Below are 18562 nucleotides of genomic sequence, written 5' to 3' on the forward strand. Positions count from 1 at the left end.
CTTAACCGTTGGATCTGATTCATACGTACTAAGATAGGGATTTTGGACTAAAGATGAAGAGTAGAGACTAGGGATGGCCTACAAATAGTAATCCAACGGCTCCGATACTTTTGACTGATATTTAAGCAATTTGTTTAGAAATTAGCCGTAGGAGATGCAGACACGTCAACGGAAAAAATACTACATGTATTTAGAATATTTGAGTACATAGATACGTCTATTTTTAGACAAATTTGAGTCACTTAATATCAGACGGAGGAAAATGTATCATTTCACAATTGAAAATAGAGAAAAATGTCTAAACATAGTTGTAACACGTATCTTAAATAGGAAGCCGTATATATGAAAGATCTAGCAAACTACGGGCTATCATGTTTTTTCTGCGTAAAAAATAAATCATCCAACATTATCAAAGTTGTTTTAGTTATGGTATGTATTTAGCAAGGAAATTAGCATAGAATTATTTTGACAAAAAGAACGAGATTAGCAACAATTAATTAAAGAACGAGATTAGCAACAACTAAAGATGTAGGGGAAAAAAGACAAAAAAATAAACCTTATCCCTTCTCACCCACTCAATCACACTCTCAGCTTCCTCACCCTCTCAGCTCCCTCGCCTCCCTCGCGGTCTCGTTCTGGATCTCCCCGATCCTCCCTGCCGGCGTGTTCCTGCCACAGCCCAAATCTCAGCTCCCTCACCAACTCCCTCCTCCCTTCCCTCGCCGACAAATCCACCGGCCTCACCAACCGCCGTCTCCTGGATCCGGGCCAACCTCACCCCCCTCCCCCCGGCCACCAACGTCACCCTCCTCCTCGCCGGCAACGAGATCCTCCCCTCCCCGGACCCAAACCTCATCCTCTCCCTCCTCCCCGCCATGCGCCTCACCCAAGCCCTCAAATCCGAAGGCTTCCCCTCCATCCGCGTCTCCACCCCGCACTACCTCGGCATCCTGGCCCCCTCTGACGGGATCCCCTCCAACGCCACCTTTCGCGCCAGCTACAACACCGAGCTCTTCCCATCTATGCTGCAGTTCCACCGCGACACTAAACCCCCCTTCATGGTCAACCCGTACCCTTACTTCAGCTACAACCCGCAGACTCTCAACTACGCGCTGTTCCGCCCCAACGCCAGGATCTACGACCCGGCCACCAAGCTCAACTACACCAGCATGTTCGAGGCGCAGATGGACGCGATCTACACGGCCATGGTCAAGCTCGGGTACGGGGATGTGGAGGTCGCCATCGGGGAGGCCGGGTGGCCGACGCAAGCCGAGGCGGACCAGGTCGGGGTTGGGGTGAAGGAGGCGCAGGATTTTAATGAAGGGATGTTGAGGGTTTGCAGCAGTGGCAAGGGGACGCCATTGATGCCCAACAGAACTTTCGAGACGTATCTGTTTTCCTTGTTTGATGAGAACCAGAAGCCTGGACCCGTTGATGAGCGGCATTTTGGGCTGTTCAATCCGGATTTCACTCCTGTTTATGATCTCAGGCTGCTCACCGATGGCAAGGGCAGTGTCTGATTTCTCTTCATTCTTCTTCTCATGAACCTTCCCTCTCTAGCTTGCGTTGTTTCATCTGAAAGTTTTACTGTCGTTGCATTGCTCCTGTTGTCTTTAGTTTTTCAGCATGATTGGTTGGTTTTTAGTAGTGTTAAAAATGAGGTTTTAAATTCAGTACATACCGTCAGCTTCAGCACTGTTCGCCTCTGGGTACGTCATCCTATTTCAGCCTTAGGGAGTATATTTAATGTCGAAGATTTAGAATGTCTGGCCGTGTAATCAGGAGTGGAGGTTTTGAGTCACCAATTATAAAGATGAATGTCAGTAAGAGACATTTGGGTTATCAAATCAGGAGTATTACTTTACGTGGCGTATTGCAAAAACCAGATTGGCTTCTAGTGCATGCCATTATATTTATGTACCATCCATGATCTTGTCCTTTTAATGCTATCGCCTATCGGTATAGCAATCATTTGCTAGTGCAAACAATCTGATTTGTGTAATAGTATGTTGGTTAAAAAAATTGTTTCGCTGTTTGAGGTTTTGAGTTTGGACCCATGAGTTAAGCTTTAGGTGAATGTACTTTGTGGCGTCGTAGTGAAGTGTTTGATTATTTTGACTGGACTAATTGGCTCGTCTTGCATCAAGTCACTGTAATCTGCCCCACAATTAAGAGGGTCCTGATGAGTTCTGTTTATGTGTGGTTCACTTCCAGCTTGAGAAGGTGATTGAAGCAGAAAAGGAAGCTGCACGGCAGTTGGTTCAACAAAAGAAGAGAGATAGAGCTTTGATTGCCCTAAAGAAGAAGAAATCCCAGGAAGAACTGCTGAAACAAGTTGACACATTGCAAATGAATGTTGAACAGCAGGTTTGTAGTTTATTGGATAAATTCAGATTCCTAATGTACTGTCTGTTACTGTATAGGCCAGAAGTTTGACTTTCTGCTCCACATCATCGAATCTAACATTCATTATGTTTCTTAGTTTTGACGTATAATTTGACAACCTACTTTTTGTTTGCATGTTGTAGATGGCAGACATTGAATTAGCAAGGAAGCAAAAGGCTGTACTGGAAAGCCTAAAGACTGGAAATGCATCCTTTGAGTCTATACAGAGTGAGATAAATATCGATGATGTCCAAACGTTGATGGATGACACGGCTGAGGCTAAGGCTTATCAGGATGTAAGTTTTAATAAACTTTGTCAGTCCACTGGTTACTACATTTACGTCGGTGTTAAACTATTAATGCTTAATACCTACAGTGGAACCTCAGATCTCTATAAAAGCTGCTTTGATCTACTTGTGTGGACTGTGGAGCTAATTAGACTCTTTACATCTTTTGGATTGGATAATTGCCTGGGAATGTTACATAACTGATTTCATATTACAACAGTATCATGATTCTCAAATGGATATATTGACAGTAAAAAGTGAAAGGTTGGCTATATACCGACTTGTAAATCTAAGTTGTTATAATCAGCAAGGCTCACTTGTAGCTGCACCTAGAGACTGAATTGAGGGAACTGTGCAAGCATAAGCATTTCTCACAGCAGTAGCGCGTGCTCCATGTTAAATCATAAAGCAAAGCTTGAAGATATCATTGTGCTAAATTTCAATTTCATATTTAAAATTTTGATTACTGAAAATAGTTTAGAAAAATATATCAGTGAAAAGACATGGGGTAGCCTCACATATGCATCGATGCAAGTATTAAAACACAAAAGACCGGTTGCATGGAAAATAGTAACAGGGAACACTCGCAGGAGGGTCTGGAGGCTGCTCGATTCCCTCGGCGCCTATGTCATCACCAGCGACCTGGACCTGGGAGCGAGATGGCCAGCTTCACCATCAGCTTCAGCATTGTTCGCCTCTGGGTATGTCATCCTATTTTTTCTTTGATTCTTCGCTTTCCTTCCCCCGTCTCGTTGCTTCATTGCTGCGTGTATATATGGGCATGGCCTTTCCATTCTATTTTCCTGTTATCAACATAAATAAGTAAATAAATAGGCAAAAAAAAAGAGTAGCTGAAATAGATCACCCAAATTAAGAGTAGTTATATAATTTAACTGTAATCTCCTGACGAGTTCAGGATTGCTTATTAATCCTTTTTTATTTTGGTTGCCCTTTGATAATTTGGAGATGTGTAGGCTTTCTTGGCACTTAGTGTGAGAAGAATGCAGAAAAACTTGAAAAAATGCTGACTAAAATAACTTAAACTAAAAATATTGGAAGCAATCCATTACAACCAACCTTCCATGATATAATTAGGTTCATCAGATGGTCGATACAGATATGGACCTAGGTTGTGAAAAGAATATCATGACTCTCAAATGGATATTTTGACAGAAAAAAGTGAAAGGTTGGCTATATACCTAAAATTTACTCGTGACTTGCTTCCGAAATTAAGGCACTTAATAGTTAATTTTTACCATGCTATCCTATTTGCATGGTAAAAATTAAGGCATCTGAAAATGTGCAATAGGATAGGAATTAGGAATTAGCAATTTGTTAGACATTGCTAATAGGATAGGAATTAGCAAGTGTATCGACCATAGAAATCAGAGTGTTCCACGCAATTGCGTGGAAAACAGAGAGGCCAATATAGCATAACTAAAAAGTTACAAAAGGAGTAATACAATAAGACTTTAATGCACATATTAAATTTAAGAAGGTTCACGCCATTCACTTGTTCTCATGGTTCTCCACGGTCTCTCTCGACCTCGTTTTTTATGCACTTCAGGAAATGAAGGGGTACTTCATTAAAATCAGTAATAGGCCTGTAAGGATAGCCCGTATTATTTATAAGGTGCAAGGATAGTACGTATTACTTCATTAAAATCATTAATAGGTACATACACGGGAGCGCGTATGCACGTATGTACGTGCATATAATTTTATGAAATGCCTTAGCAGCATCACAGTTTGGAAGGTTACCTGACAAAGATGGCAGTAGAATGACCGTTGGTCTTCCTTGGTGCGAAGTTGGCAATGACGGAAAAGTACTTATCATCCCTTGTTTAAGGAAATGGACAAAAAAACATGTTATTAGTTTACAACAATCACAAAATAATGCAGGTCATAGTCGCTTACTCGAGTGTAGTGGCTTGTTTTTCATCCGCGTCATCCTTTACCCTATACAATAGATCGAAGCATCATTATTGATATGACCGTCTAATTTTAATATTCATATTATTTTATATACTACCCTACCATTTGACGAAGCTGACAATTGTGGTGCCGGTGCAATCATCAATATCGAAATGGGCATATCCTTCTCCCCATCCAAGGTTTCTTAGGAACCCAACGACAATAATCTACAAAATTAACAATTTAACAAGAAGGTTAAATTACCATTTCCCGGACATCTCGGAAGCACAAATTAACACACAAATTTAGGCTGTACCTTTTCTGGCTCCAAACCGTCTTCAAGTTGCTTCACCGTGACTTCTGAGATGCCCGGGAAGACTCCAGAGATACATTTTTTTGGTTGTAAACGTTGGGTCGGTTATTTCAGACGTGCCCATCACAATTCCCATGCTCGTTCATTTTGTTGTGCCAACTGGTTCGGTTATTTTGGGGGTGGGATCTAATTACCAAGGTTAGAACACGTTAGTGATTAAACAATGATTTAAAATGCAGCCATAGCGCATACCTTCGTCACATTCAAGGAAAATTCTTGGATTCGTGTTCAGTTCCGTGTTGAATAATATCAACGGGATTTTTCGTCTGAAAGCTGACATATCGCTCTGCGAAACAAATTATTTAGGGAATTAATGTGTGAATGCAATATCGTTGATGCCTTGAAACTTTGTGATACAAGAAAAATACCTGTTCAACTGGTTCGGACAACTCATGCCCAGTAAAATGCTCTATGTAGTTCAACATGAATAGACCGCGCGATGAGCTGTAGGATTTCAAATATCGATCAAGACCATTATCTGACAAGGTGGTCATAATCTAGTAGTGTTGAGCGTACCTATCTGTTTGCGTTTTCATCTGTAGCATTTCCTTCACTTCCCATTTTGAAACTTCCATATCTGGCCATTTATTGCACAGTATGTCTGGTATTGTCTGTTGGGCTATTTCGATATACTTGGTCAGGCCTTTTAGCTGTTAAGGTTTGCAGGGTTAGTTTTAGAGGAAGAATATCTGAACTTTAATGAAGTAGCAAATACTTACGGTCTTATGGAGGTCAACGCGATTCATGGTAACACCAAAGGAGTCTAGGACCTGTATGACGCGTTTGGGGGCATTGATACTTGCCATGTACCAATGCGAGTCTTTCATATTAATTGGTAGAAAGACCTAAAATAAGTGTTCTGTTAGTTGCAGTCCTAGCTAGAATAGATAATAAAACTTAAACAGAAAAAAGAACTGGCTTGATGTGTACTAACCATGTCACTGTCGAGATATTCGATAACCATATTTACTATCCACTGCCGTTTTCTATCTGATGGGTCGACATCAATGTCCGTTCCGTCCTCATTGTTTCCACCATCCCGCTTCAGGTAACCACTCCATTGCCAATGGAGGTTTCTAGAAAAACCTTTCCACCGGCTCGTGTGAGCATACTGTTCTGAGTCCGTAAGTGGTATATGTACGCACTTACAACCTATAAAAAGAATAAGATTAGTATAGAAAAAGCCACCTAGATAGGCGCTAAATTTTAAACAACAGCTATATAGATTATTCATACAACTACACTTACATCCCCTTCCATCCATGCTCGGTCATCTATAAGAGACTTCAAAATCTTGTAATTCAAAGACAAATCATGGATCTTTATCAGTTCTTCTTCTACTGCTGAGGACTTGGATTTGATATAATCGATGTACTCCACTTCTGTCATGATGAAGTTGTCAAGAGATAACATACGGAACGTTCATTGTCAACAAAAGCGTAGGGAATAGGTACCTTTTGATAAAACCGTCGTCCCTGCATTCAGCTTGGTTGTAACCTGTAGGGGCTTTGAGTCGTTTTTCTTTTCAGGCACGGTAGAAGTAATTGTGGAGCCTGCATCTTCAATTGATCATGTTGTTGCCCAAATCAGCAAAATAATGTAAACAAGAAGCTTTGCATGTATGGGAATAGCTTTATGAAATATCATGGATGTGCCTGGACCACCATTACATCTGCAGTCCCTGTTGCATTCATGACAACCACCAAGGCAAATCAAAATCTAAGTTTGGTTGAATATACTCATTGATCTGTGATCTGCCTTAAGCTATTACATAAGATCGAATACTCGCAGCCCATCTGATTGACCCGTTGTTGCTTCAGGAAAGTCTTGGCTAATGAATTCTGACCTTGTATGAAATCTACTATCATAATTCATAGATATGTTTCTTTAATTAAAACTGACGTACTCTATATGTGGGAGCAGCTTTGTAGTTTTCTTTGCTAGAGCTAGAGTCTGTATCAAGGAGATAGTGCTGTCAAAAATTAATCTGTGATTTTTTTGGATGTTCGTGGAAAATATAGTCTATGTGCTTTATTTACTATAATTAAATTGCCAGGCAACTGGCAAGTACTTAAGGTGGAAGCACTTCAAATATGTTTGTTATGGAATGAGATATTTATCTCGAGCTTTAAGCATAACTATTTCTAGTTTTTCGCTTAAGGTGGGAGTGGAGAAGGGTTAAAATACAGAAAAGATGGCAATTTTTGTCTTCTTTGTTGTGGCAAATCATCAAGTGTTTCATGCTATAAGAGTAATGTTCTTATTTTTTTCAGTCACACTGACCTGCAAGTTATTGTGCTATATGTGTCTAGCCTTCTTTTGGTACATCCCGTGGAATGTCATGATTTCCTCCACAAAAGCATCCAGACAAATCAGCTGAAGGGAGCAGGAGGATTATGTGGGAGGAGTATCCAGGTAATATATATGTTCCTGCTAATCGTGTCACAATTTCTATGGGTAATAGTTTTGTAGAACATTTTCCCAGCATTTTATGAGGTTAATTCGGATCAGGTGACCAAGAATTAGCAGAAAGAATATGATATACTCAAGCCACAGAGAACAGAGCCAGATATTCGTAATTATCGAGCGATGACATGCACAAGGTATGAGTTATGATGATATGATCTTGCTTCCGAAAAAAGTACTACTTGCATAAATTCATTGATTTGCTGATTGATAAAACTGATACTTCCTCCGATCGGTATTACTTGTCTCAAATTTACCCAAATACATGTATCTATCCGTAAAAAGTATAATATTTCGACAAGTAATTCCGGCCGGAGGAAGTAGCTTTATTCGTCTATAAATTAACAGAAGCCACTAAATAAATATCTTGAGTGATTGAGAAGGAAAAATATCATGAAAACCAAACATTAATACTCAGGCATTTCCATGTCAAGATCAATAAGATCATTTTGCTTTTTTCATACAAACAGTAACCCTGTCCAGTGCATAAAAACAATCATTGCAAGTCAGGAACCCATTTAAATTAGTCCTATCACTTAATCAGTATAAATGTCCAAAGAACGCCCATAGTGAACCTACAAATACAGTTTGTAAAAACTTAAAAAAACAGTTTTCAGAACCATATTTAACATAAACATGCAATCAGTGCGACAACCTTTCAACCAAAGCTAGCAAGATCGATAAGAGAAGTGTATATGTACCTTGCGTGTCCACACAGTCGTTGTGTGTCATGGCGGTGTTGCTAGAGTCAGGGGTGTTGTTAGGTTCGCTCAAACTGTTGTCGCCGGTGTCGGTCAAGGTTCGTGGGATTGTGTTGGGGGTTTGGCACGAACCCTAGGCTGGCTGCCCTCTGTTTTATGCCGTGGCTGTAGGAATTAGCTATAGCCGCATCTTTTTCCTCTTTATGCTGCTCCTCTCACAGACAGGGTTCAAATCTCTCTCTTGTATTTTCTTTTTCTTTGTTGCCAAACCAACATGACTCGGATCACATACTCTATTTACTCCTGAAAACACAACCCGTCCCGCATTTATTGTATTCCTTAATTATGGAAACAATTTCAGGCAGGGAATCACATACTCCCTCCGTACCTGAAAACAAATCCTCCACGATTAATAGCTAGGTGATTATGGAACATAAATCTTGCCATTGATTTCAGGCAGGGAACATAAATCTTGCCATCCCAATTATAGCTAGGTGATTATGGAACATAAATCTTGCCATTGATTTCAGGCAGGGAACATAAATCTTGCCATCGAGAGATCTTTTGATGGCCTACTGTTCCATAACTTTCTCGTTAATTAAGGCATTAACTCTCCTGTTAATTATCCCTCTCCCGTAACTTCCTCTCTCTGACGGGCAGGTTTTTAGGAAGGCCTCTAAAACGTCGATTGACGGAGCATGTTTAAGTTCGGAGGCAGTTATTGAGGGTACCGGACACGATATGGCCAAAAACTGATATGCAATTTGTGCTGCTGCTCTTAGTTGAGTATTTTGGTCACATCGGGAGCAAAAGGATAATCACACCATATTTTTTTGGAACAAACGAAAAACATTTATATATAATTCGGATTACAGAAGTCTCAATCTTGAATAGCGATTATATATAAATCGGATTACCGAAACAAAACGTTTCCAAAAAAAAACTAAACTAAGTACACAATCAAAATAACTTGTATTGTTTGGAATAATAAAATTGAGGCCTGACTAATTCATTTATTCATAGAGGAGCCAAATTGTTTCTTTGAGTGATATACGGCTCAATCCGGACTTCTCGGACCAAGGTATCACGAAGATCGTGTAGCTCCCGTGCCGCCGGACCCGGTGGTTCAAATGCGAAAATACTGTCGTATGTTGTAGTCAGGCCTCCTTGTGCCGTATCAACCCTTAGCAATGTGGCCGTCATGACCCAATTCCTGTTTCCAGCTGGTCGCCACTGTGTGATGTCGCGGCGAACATGATCGTCACAAACTCGGACGAACATTAGTTGGCCCCTGATAGCGTTACTAAATTAGTACGTGAAAATATATGATTAGAAATTATGAGACAAAAAGAAATATCATACCTTGTGTTCACGAGCAGGACATCTCTGATCGGGATGCGTCTCTCGTAAGTCTGTCTAAACGCCACCGGACTCACATAGACGACAACGCCTATGACATCTGCGTAAAAAAGATTAGGTAAAACGCAACAAATCAATATTTGTAGGAAGGACATGGATCCTTTGGAGTACCTGCGGGTGTTCTGTCACGCTGCCTATAAACAGTGTGAAATTCTTAGAACCGCGGCGGCAGATCAGGTATTATTATATTTGCTGCCGCGTCAAGCACCGTTCTTCGTCCGATGCTGCAGTAGAGATCAGCACGTAAGTTAAACTCGACCTCAAATGTCGCTTCTGTGTCCATGAAGCCCACATTGCTGAACACGTAGGCCGAGCCGGTGCGGAGAGCGGTGTTGAACCGATCCGCTTGGTCGTCGTACGCAACAGCCTCAATTTTGGTACCCTACAAGACAGCATCACCAATTATAAAAAAAATGTAAAGATGTTACGAGTTATGACCATCAATACTTCAAGACATTCAAAGTAGAAAAAAATCATTGGTTACCTCCTCGTCCACCAATATTATTCGGAGATACGGGATGCCAACGCGAATCCGCCTGATCCGCGCCTTGTAGACGACCTTCGCCCGAATCCTCCAGCTATCATGGAATATATGTACCTCTTCCACGGTACGGAAGAGTGTATCTCTCGGTCTCACCCCATCTCTCGTCCTCACAACATCCATGTCCCTAGTTATGTGAGTAAACAGATTATGATCTGGAAAATCGAAAAAATGTTATGAAAAAACTCATGTGGAAAACTGAAACAGTATACCTCATGTTGCCTCCCGGAAAGAAGTTCTCTGGTGCCGGTGCATGGACACGCCTTGATGGATACATACGGTATGGCATCACCATTTTTTCTTTTTGAGTGGTTTAGAAAGAAATGAGGATAGAAAGAAATCAACCGGGAAGAGGTGAGTTTGGCGGGTAAGCATACATGCAGTATTTAAAGGGGCTTTTGGCGGCAAAGTTTGAGTTTCGGTGCTATGCTCATACGCCAGAATTTTTGTCAGCTTAAAAGGAAAGTGCTGTGGCCGGCGTGATTAAAGAAACAAAGGATTTCACGCAGGGAACAAATACAAAACTTCCTCTCCGGTAGCCTTCCTTTCCGAAAACTTCCTCTCTCCCATGGGCAGGTTTTTAGGAAGGCATCTAAAACGTCGTCAGTTATTAAGGGTACCACGTTTGTCTAGCAAATCTTAAATCTTTCCTTGGTTATAAATTGAGACGGGATTTGTGCTGCTGCTCTTAAATCTTTCCTTGGTTAAGGGGATTTTAGATCGAGGCCTTACGGAGTATATTTATTATTTTTTATACCATAGTTTGGGATTCAGTAGCTCGAAATTATATGTAGTTTTCTTTAAATTAAGTGGCATGTCAGCTAGTTCACTGGTAGTAATAGTTTGGGATTCAGTAGCTCAAACTTAGGTGCCCATGCGTTGCAATGGAATAAAAAAATGATACATGTGAGACTCAAGTACACTGCCATTTCATGTCAAAGATATGTATATCAACATTGTTTTCTCGACGTTGATGCAAAAACAGTCGATTCTACTTCTCACTGTTTCTTTTTGACAACAACCAAACAACCCCTTTGAAAATCTTGGAGCACTTGTCAAACAAAAAAAATGTTGATACTGTAGCTTCAACAAGGTTCATGACTTTGTGCCTCCTCCTCCCACCCCTTCTCGGCGTCCACTATATGAACAATTCATCACCAATCTTCGGCTGTAGGAAATATAAAAGATTCTGAAAAGCTAGTAAATGATCAAGTGCAAATTATAATTGGCTTGGAAACGAGTGAGTCGACTAAATATGAAGAATCATGTTTATCTTCATACACCTATGGGCAGTACAAATTGGTTTTACATGTCATAGATCATGAAAGACGAAGCAAGAGAAGTCATTACAGAAATCCTAAACAACTATCCATATATAAGGATATAAGGTACCTCTAGTTACATTACAGGAAAATATTTATCTGTATATCTTTCCGTTTATGAGGTAAATATGGCGACCATTCTATTCATCAAACAGTAAAATAGTACAATCTTTCAAGAAGACCGAATACGGTTTGGTTCACAATAGCAATCTTTCTCTTCCTCGTCATCCGGCTCCATCTTCCTTTCTCCCCTTATCTTAGTTGGTGCCCATCTCGTTCCTTCCATACTATATGAGTATGGACATTAACTTGCCATAAAAAAACAGGAATTCTGGTGCATTAAGCCATTAACTACCTAACTTTTTTTTCAACTTTGAAGCAAAAACCAATTCTCAGACGACTACTAACTTTTATTGCTTCAAAACATGCAAACCTGGAGAAAAGGAAAACGATAGTTATGCAAACCTGGATGTGGATGTGGTAAAAAAAACCTGGCATATATATGATATTGTGATGCGTATGGACATTAGAGCACATGTATAAACTTCCTGGCTGCAACAGACATGCAAACTTCTAAAAGGACAGATAAGAGACATGGAAAATCCAGAGGGTCATTAAGACAAATGAAAAAGAATAGGGCATATACAGAGGATTGTCAACTCTGATGGTTTGATCTCTGTTAAGATCTGAAAGATGCAATGAACAAATACGTAATCTACCATGTCATGCCAAAAAAGAATTAAGGACAACTCAAACTAAAACCTGGAACTGAAATCTGTACGCTCACAACTTCAGAAAGGACAATTTTATTTCATAGTTTCAAAAATAGCTATCTTTATATTCTGGATCTTTATATATGACAGTTTCTGTACACACAAACACACTGATGTCCGGCATGGTGAAACACATAAAAGAATCAATGACTTATTATGGAATTACCAGAAGTGCCAGTTGCAGCTCTCTGCTCCTGTGAACTATTTGTTCACTGCTCTGAACTCTAGACAAGATAGCTTATGTCCTCTGCTTCTCATAATTTCAGGCAACATGAGGGAGTTTTTGTTACAACTTTAATTAGTCTGAGAAGACTGCAACTTGACAAGTTCTTGTGAACAGCTTTGTTGACATGGATTGCTAAGTAATTTCATGAACTGAGAGGAACCATATGATTTTTTGCAGGGAGCTAACAGAAAGAGAATGACCAGTAGTGAGAAGATGGGAGGCATGGATGTTCTTTCCAGTTATAAAACTGCAACTTTGATCATGAATAAGCTTAACATGGAGAAGAAACCAATTGAGGTGAGAAGTGCAACAAATAAGTGAAAATGTATGACTTACTCACTGGAACGAAAACGATTGCTAATCCACATCTTTACTATCTTTAGAGGGCTTACAATGAGATCATCAACATGACCTGGAGATACCATTTGCATTGTAATCATATTTTCTCTGAAATGACATGTTGTAACTGAAAGGACATGTTGTATACCAGTGCAGAAACTAAAGGGTTTTTCTTCTTCTGTCAGGCAGCAGACTGTGTATATAAGTTGTTGGATCCATTCATGGTTACAATGATGAAGGTTCTGGCGAGTCATGTCATGTGTGTAATTACCAGAATGGTAAGACCTTACTTGTTTTTTATTCTGCTTTGCAAGATCACACGCTAATCACATGATTCGGTTTTTCAACTGCAGCAAAGAGAAGAGCTGGAGCAAGAGAAGTGCACTCAAACCTCTGCCGGTTCCATTCCAATAATCAAGCTGCTATTATTGTCTTTCAGGTGCCTCTTCTATACTTGGTATATATTTTATTGCCTATTTCTCAATTCTGTCTGAACCTCTTAGTCTGTATGGTTACACAAAGAATTTTGTTATAGAAATACAGTAGACTAAAACGCACGGGCACATATAAACTAAATTGTCATCAACCGTACATAGAAAGTAACCATGTCAAACCACTCCAACTTGAACCGGAAAGGACACAAAATAATAACTATTAGGCCATGCAACACATAAGAAACGAGAGAACATGGGAATTAGAACCGGGTACATTACAGGCAGCATCAAGCATCGCTCAAACGATCCACAAAAATGACAGAACATACAGCAACACGGGTATGAAATATAAGTATAGATGGCTGAACTCAAAACATCTAACATGAGAAAATGAACAGTGTCAGCATACATGTTGAGGCCAACAAATTCGCAAGGAAGAAATCTTTCAGCAACAATATAGTAAAACCAACCAAAAAAAGTCATGCTGGAAAGGAGATGCAGCAAGGCAGAAACCGACATATTAAATTGAATTGAATGGAAGCTGGTTATTTTCTTTCTTATCCATCATGCAGTGAGTACTTCCTTGTACACTATGTTTTTAGTGGTGGACACCACAGACATCTCTTGTTTCTTTGGCTTCCTTTTGTATGACTTGTTCGTATTCTCATCGTCCTGCACGGTGAGGATCTTTATGTTCCCTCTTGCTATTGCTCTGGACAAGGCCACATACAACTGGCTGTGGGAGAACACCGGGTTCGGTAGGTACACACCGACAATTGGTATGGTCTGCCCTTGTGCCTTGTTGATGGTCATTGCGAAGCTTAGTCTGACCGGGAATTGCTTCCTCTTGAAACGGAATGGAAACATGTCATCATCGGAGGGGCAAAGCGGAATGCGGGGAAGGAACACCCTTTTGCCGTGTTGCTGCCCTACCACGATCTCGGCATCAATTGCATTCCTTTGGAATCCCCGGACTATGAGCCGAGTGCCGTTGCACAATCCGTTAACCGGGTCAATATTCCTCAGCAGTATGATGGGGTAGTTGATCTTCAATTTAAGAACATGCGGAGGCAGCCCGTTCGGGGTAAGCGAGTTCAAAAACTCGGGAGGGTAGTAACCATGCGGATCATCCTCCGCACTGTCAAAACTATGGTACACCATCTCCTCTCCATTGAAACGCTCTATCATCCGCATGTTTATTTTGTCGACGCAGTCGTTCTTCATGGAGAGGATAGCTCTGGAAGTAATATAGTTCGGGTCGGCCAAGCTGGTATTTAAAGCCGGGAACACATGGTCAATCAGCCTCTCTATGTCACTCTCCTTGTCAGTGGATGGCACACAGACGTCTTCAGGGAGCTTTATGTTGCCTTCTTCATTGGCCTCCTCGGTGCCATTACCGACGCGCAATAAGAAGTCGGCGAACCACGGGTCGGCTTGAGCCCTCATGTTTGTCATGAGCTTGAGCTGCCGCATCTTCTCCCATAGATGGGAACTGTGTAGGCTCGCGTCTATTATCTGACCCCGTGTGCACTTCCTCACAACCGGAAGCACCTGCCTGAAGTCGCCGGCGAACACGGCAGTCTTCCCCCCGAATGGCCGGTCTCGTTGGCCCATGATGTCGCGCATGCTGTTGTCTAATGCCTCGATCGCCTGCTGCTTGGTCATTGTGGCCTCGTCCCATATGATAAGAGAAGCCTTCGATAGCAGCTTGGTCGTGCCACTCTGTTTTGTGAAGCTGCATGACGCACCGTCATCAATGGTCAGGGGTATCTTGAACCTCGAGTGGGCGGTCCTCCCTCCCGGCATGATGGAAGCAGCGATACCCGCAGTTGCTGTAGCCACCGCTATCTTTTTCTCACCTCGGAGCTTAGCGAGCAAGGCCCTACACAGGAAAGTCTTCCCAGTGCCTCCTGGCCCATCAACAAAAAACACTCCTCCAGCACCGCTGTCAACAGCTGCCAGTATCTCATCGTAGGCGGACCTCTGCTCTGCGTTAAGGGAATACGCTAGAGAAGTGTCTGCCATGTCGACTTGGATATTGGACTCCTCGATTATCTCCCTAGCTTCGCCCCCGGTGTCGTCGTATGTTTCGTCGATACTCGGAAGAGGGAAGGACGTTATTTCTTTGCCCATGGACTGCAGCATGCCCCTTATTTCAAGCAATACCTTCTGCTCTACCTCAATCGGGCAAGTGAGGGACCGTCTGAAGTCGTCTGACATTCCGTCGAGGTGCCTATCCAAGAGATCATGCGGATCTCCAGGCTCACAGAATATCAGAATTGTTGCGAACAACCTTCGCAGCGATGATGGCATAGCCCACTGTTCCGCCTCCGTGAGGCACTCATCGAGCGTGCTGTCGGCCTCGATAAGACCCCTCCTTTCGGCAGCCTGCCGAAAGGTTGGACATAGGATGCCGTCAACTGTTCGTAGGTCTTCAAAGGAAGTAGAGCCTGCGACATGGTTAAGCAACACCCTCAGATAGTATCTATCTCCCTCCGCCGGATGGGCTGACACGATTCGGCCTACCTGGGGCCGTTGTTCCCTTTCCTTCCAATACTTTTCTGCTGGCACCCATCTGAACCATTCTGGAAAATCCTTGTACAATATAGTTCTTGCCTTCTCGTGTATTTTGTTGGCCTCAAAATACTCCGTTAGCATCGACTTTGATGCTTTCTCCTGCACGGCCACATCTCTAAGGTCCTGATTTGCGTTGAACGACACCATATGCATATCCGAAAGATGAAGTGGCAGCTGCAGCACCGACGGATTGTTATCATGGAGGTCGAACCCAAAAATCCTCCAACAAGCTTCTGGCGGGGTAACCCACCTCGCGTCAACATATCTTTTAATCTCGTCGATGCTGCCTTCGCTGTCAGGCTGTTCCCAGTTCATCGACGTGCGATCCCCTCCCTTGTAGATGTACTTGTACAGATACTTCACCGCGCAGATGCTGGAGCACACCTCGACGTTAATGTGACAGTTGAACATACGAAGCAGGTAAGGGTTGTACGGCACGGCCCATCTGTTATCCAGCGTCTGGCCTTGTACATGAGCGGTGCGACCGTTGTCCCGCCGACGATACACTGGATAGGAGTCTTTCCCCTGCATGGTAGTACCGTTGAATGTTCTTGGGTATTTGTTTTTACACAACTCGTCCTGCATGCACACGTTCTTGGGTTTGAGAACACCACACGGGCATGCATCATGTGCTTGACAACCATGGCGTAAAGCTCTGGGTACTTGTGCTTGTCTGGGAGCTCGGCCGAGATTAGGCGTTCATATTGCTCAGGCATCACGAGCTTATATCTGGAATCCATGATTAGCAGGAAGTGGGCATGTGGGAGGCCTCTCTTTTGGAACTCGACAACGTAAACGTACGCTTTGACAAATCCAAGGATGTGTTTCTTCAGAAGCATCTCCTTTAAGACTTCAAGCTTGGCTCTAAATACACGAACGACAAGATCCGGTCGGTCCTGAGGAGTCTGGCCAGGCAACAACTCTTTGACAATCTCATCCCAATTGGGGTTGCAGGTCATTGTCAGGAAGATGTCCGGCTTGCCGTACTTTTGCACCAACGCCATTGCATCCATGTGCCTTCGCTTCATACATCTGTCACCCCCTTGGAATGACCATGGGAGCACAATTCTTTTGCCGATCTGGCTCGCTCGAGTCTCCCCGGCTGCGATGCTATCAACAACTCCTTTGTACAGGTCAGCTCGAATAAGTGGCTGGTTGTCCCGAAACCATTTCAACCTCGTGCCCTCGATCTTTATATACATGTCGACTGCGTACTGCTGGAACAGCCGTGCTCCGTGCAGTATCGGGTTGAATATCGCAGGTCGCGTCTGTAACCTGTAACAGTAGTAGTCCCTAACAGATACACATAGATGGTGACTTGCATCTGCGTAATCAAAAAGGTGGGAGGAGAGTTAGAAATGTAGTATAATGCATTAAACAAACGGATGTGCTAGATCATGTCGTGAAGGCCAACCTGGATCATCGTTGCTAGACGCCCTTGAACGTTGGGCAAGCTCCCAATTTACGCCTCGTTTGGTATGTTGGGATGCCACCCGAGCTCCCCCTTTGGGAAGAATAGCGGGTACGAGAGCGGGTCATAGCAGCCTTGCGTGGCATGTATGCCATACCTCTCGTTGTTGTCCCCGTACAGAGTTATGCTGCGTTGAAACCTCCTCGCCAAGTCGGTGCCCTCCACCCAGATAGCAGCCACCTCTGAAGCAATCGGTGTGTTGTATGTCCGTTGATCCAGCTTCTTGTCGGTGTTTAGGTCGATACGGTACTCCGCGAGGCTGCCCTCACAAGCCCCTAGACTCCTAAACGTCTCGGAGTAGGGGTTTCCTCTCATGATATTGGCTACCTTCTTGACCATATCTTGGTCCAGTATCTTTGTAGCTTCTGCGCGATGAATTAGACTTGCGTCGTCGTCATAGAAGTAGAGTTGTAGATGTTCTGACTTCGACCCAGGCCCAAAAGAATGCACATTATGGTAAATTGTTCCGTGAGCCCAAAACGTGTATACCCCAGATCTCATGTTTGTATAGTTGTTGTCTAGACTGACGCCGAGGGTCGTGAAGGAGAAGTGATTGTTGAAGTACCGAATGCTGTCCTCAAAATGGCGTGAGTCCGCATCAGCGCTAGACCAGAGCCTCATAAACTCTGGGTCCTGATCTGGCACCTCGTAGGCGAGCTGTATCTTTCCTCCACGACAGCAGAAACCGCCGGTCTCGTGCTCAAACTTCTTGGCTTTACAGTGCCTGCAGTCGTCGACTTGCTTCAGGCTATGGGTTCTTTCGGGAACGTTGGAGTAGACGAAATCGAATGGGTCGATGACATTGCTAACGGGAGAGTCCCCCGAAGGCGCGCTGATGTCCATGTTTTCGTCATTACAACCTGCAGGTGTAGAGACAGAGACATATATTATGTATATGACCATTTGACACAACATATAACATCGAGAACAACAAGGAGGGGGTGTACATTCAGCAGAAAAAATATAGTACTCATCATCCATCAAATCATCGGAAGCGGCATCCCGGCAGGCGTCCTTGTCACATGTTACATGGCTAGAGGGCGTTCCTTCCTCGGCCTCCATGACCCGCTTGAGGAAGGCGTCCACGTCACCTATTACACAATCTCGGTCAGTGAAAAACAAACCAAGAATCCTAGGAAAAGAGACTGGCCATAAATGTGATCATTACCGTCAGTTCCAATGGTAAACGTTGGCGCTGAAGCCACGTTTGTAGCTAGTTCCGGGCAGGGGTTTGCAGTTAGTTCCGGGCAGGGCATTGCTATGGATTCAGGGCATGGCGTCCCTATCCTAGCTGCCAGTGTCGCTCTATATCGTTCCCTTCTACGGGCACTGCC

The 18562-nt window shown here is 42.9% G+C and overlaps 1 protein-coding gene and 1 pseudogene across 1 annotated transcript; one reads left to right on the plus strand and one right to left on the minus strand.

Annotated features, from left to right (window-relative positions):
* Window positions 1–73: 73 nt before the first annotated feature.
* LOC100828101 lies at window positions 74–2782 on the plus strand (annotated as a pseudogene).
* A 10962-nt stretch (window positions 2783–13744) lies between these two features.
* On the minus strand, window positions 13745–16761 carry LOC100828404. Its single transcript, XM_010238355.1, has 2 exons — window positions 16399–16761; window positions 13745–16282 (listed from the first exon to the last, which is right to left on the minus strand). Exons 1-2 carry the CDS (start codon window positions 16759–16761, stop codon window positions 13745–13747), a joined length of 2901 nt encoding a protein of 966 aa, XP_010236657.1.
* Window positions 16762–18562: the final 1801 nt, after the last annotated feature.

This window comes from Brachypodium distachyon, chromosome 3 (genome assembly GCF_000005505.3).
Source record: "Brachypodium distachyon strain Bd21 chromosome 3, Brachypodium_distachyon_v3.0, whole genome shotgun sequence".
NCBI lineage: Eukaryota > Viridiplantae > Streptophyta > Magnoliopsida > Poales > Poaceae > Brachypodium > Brachypodium distachyon.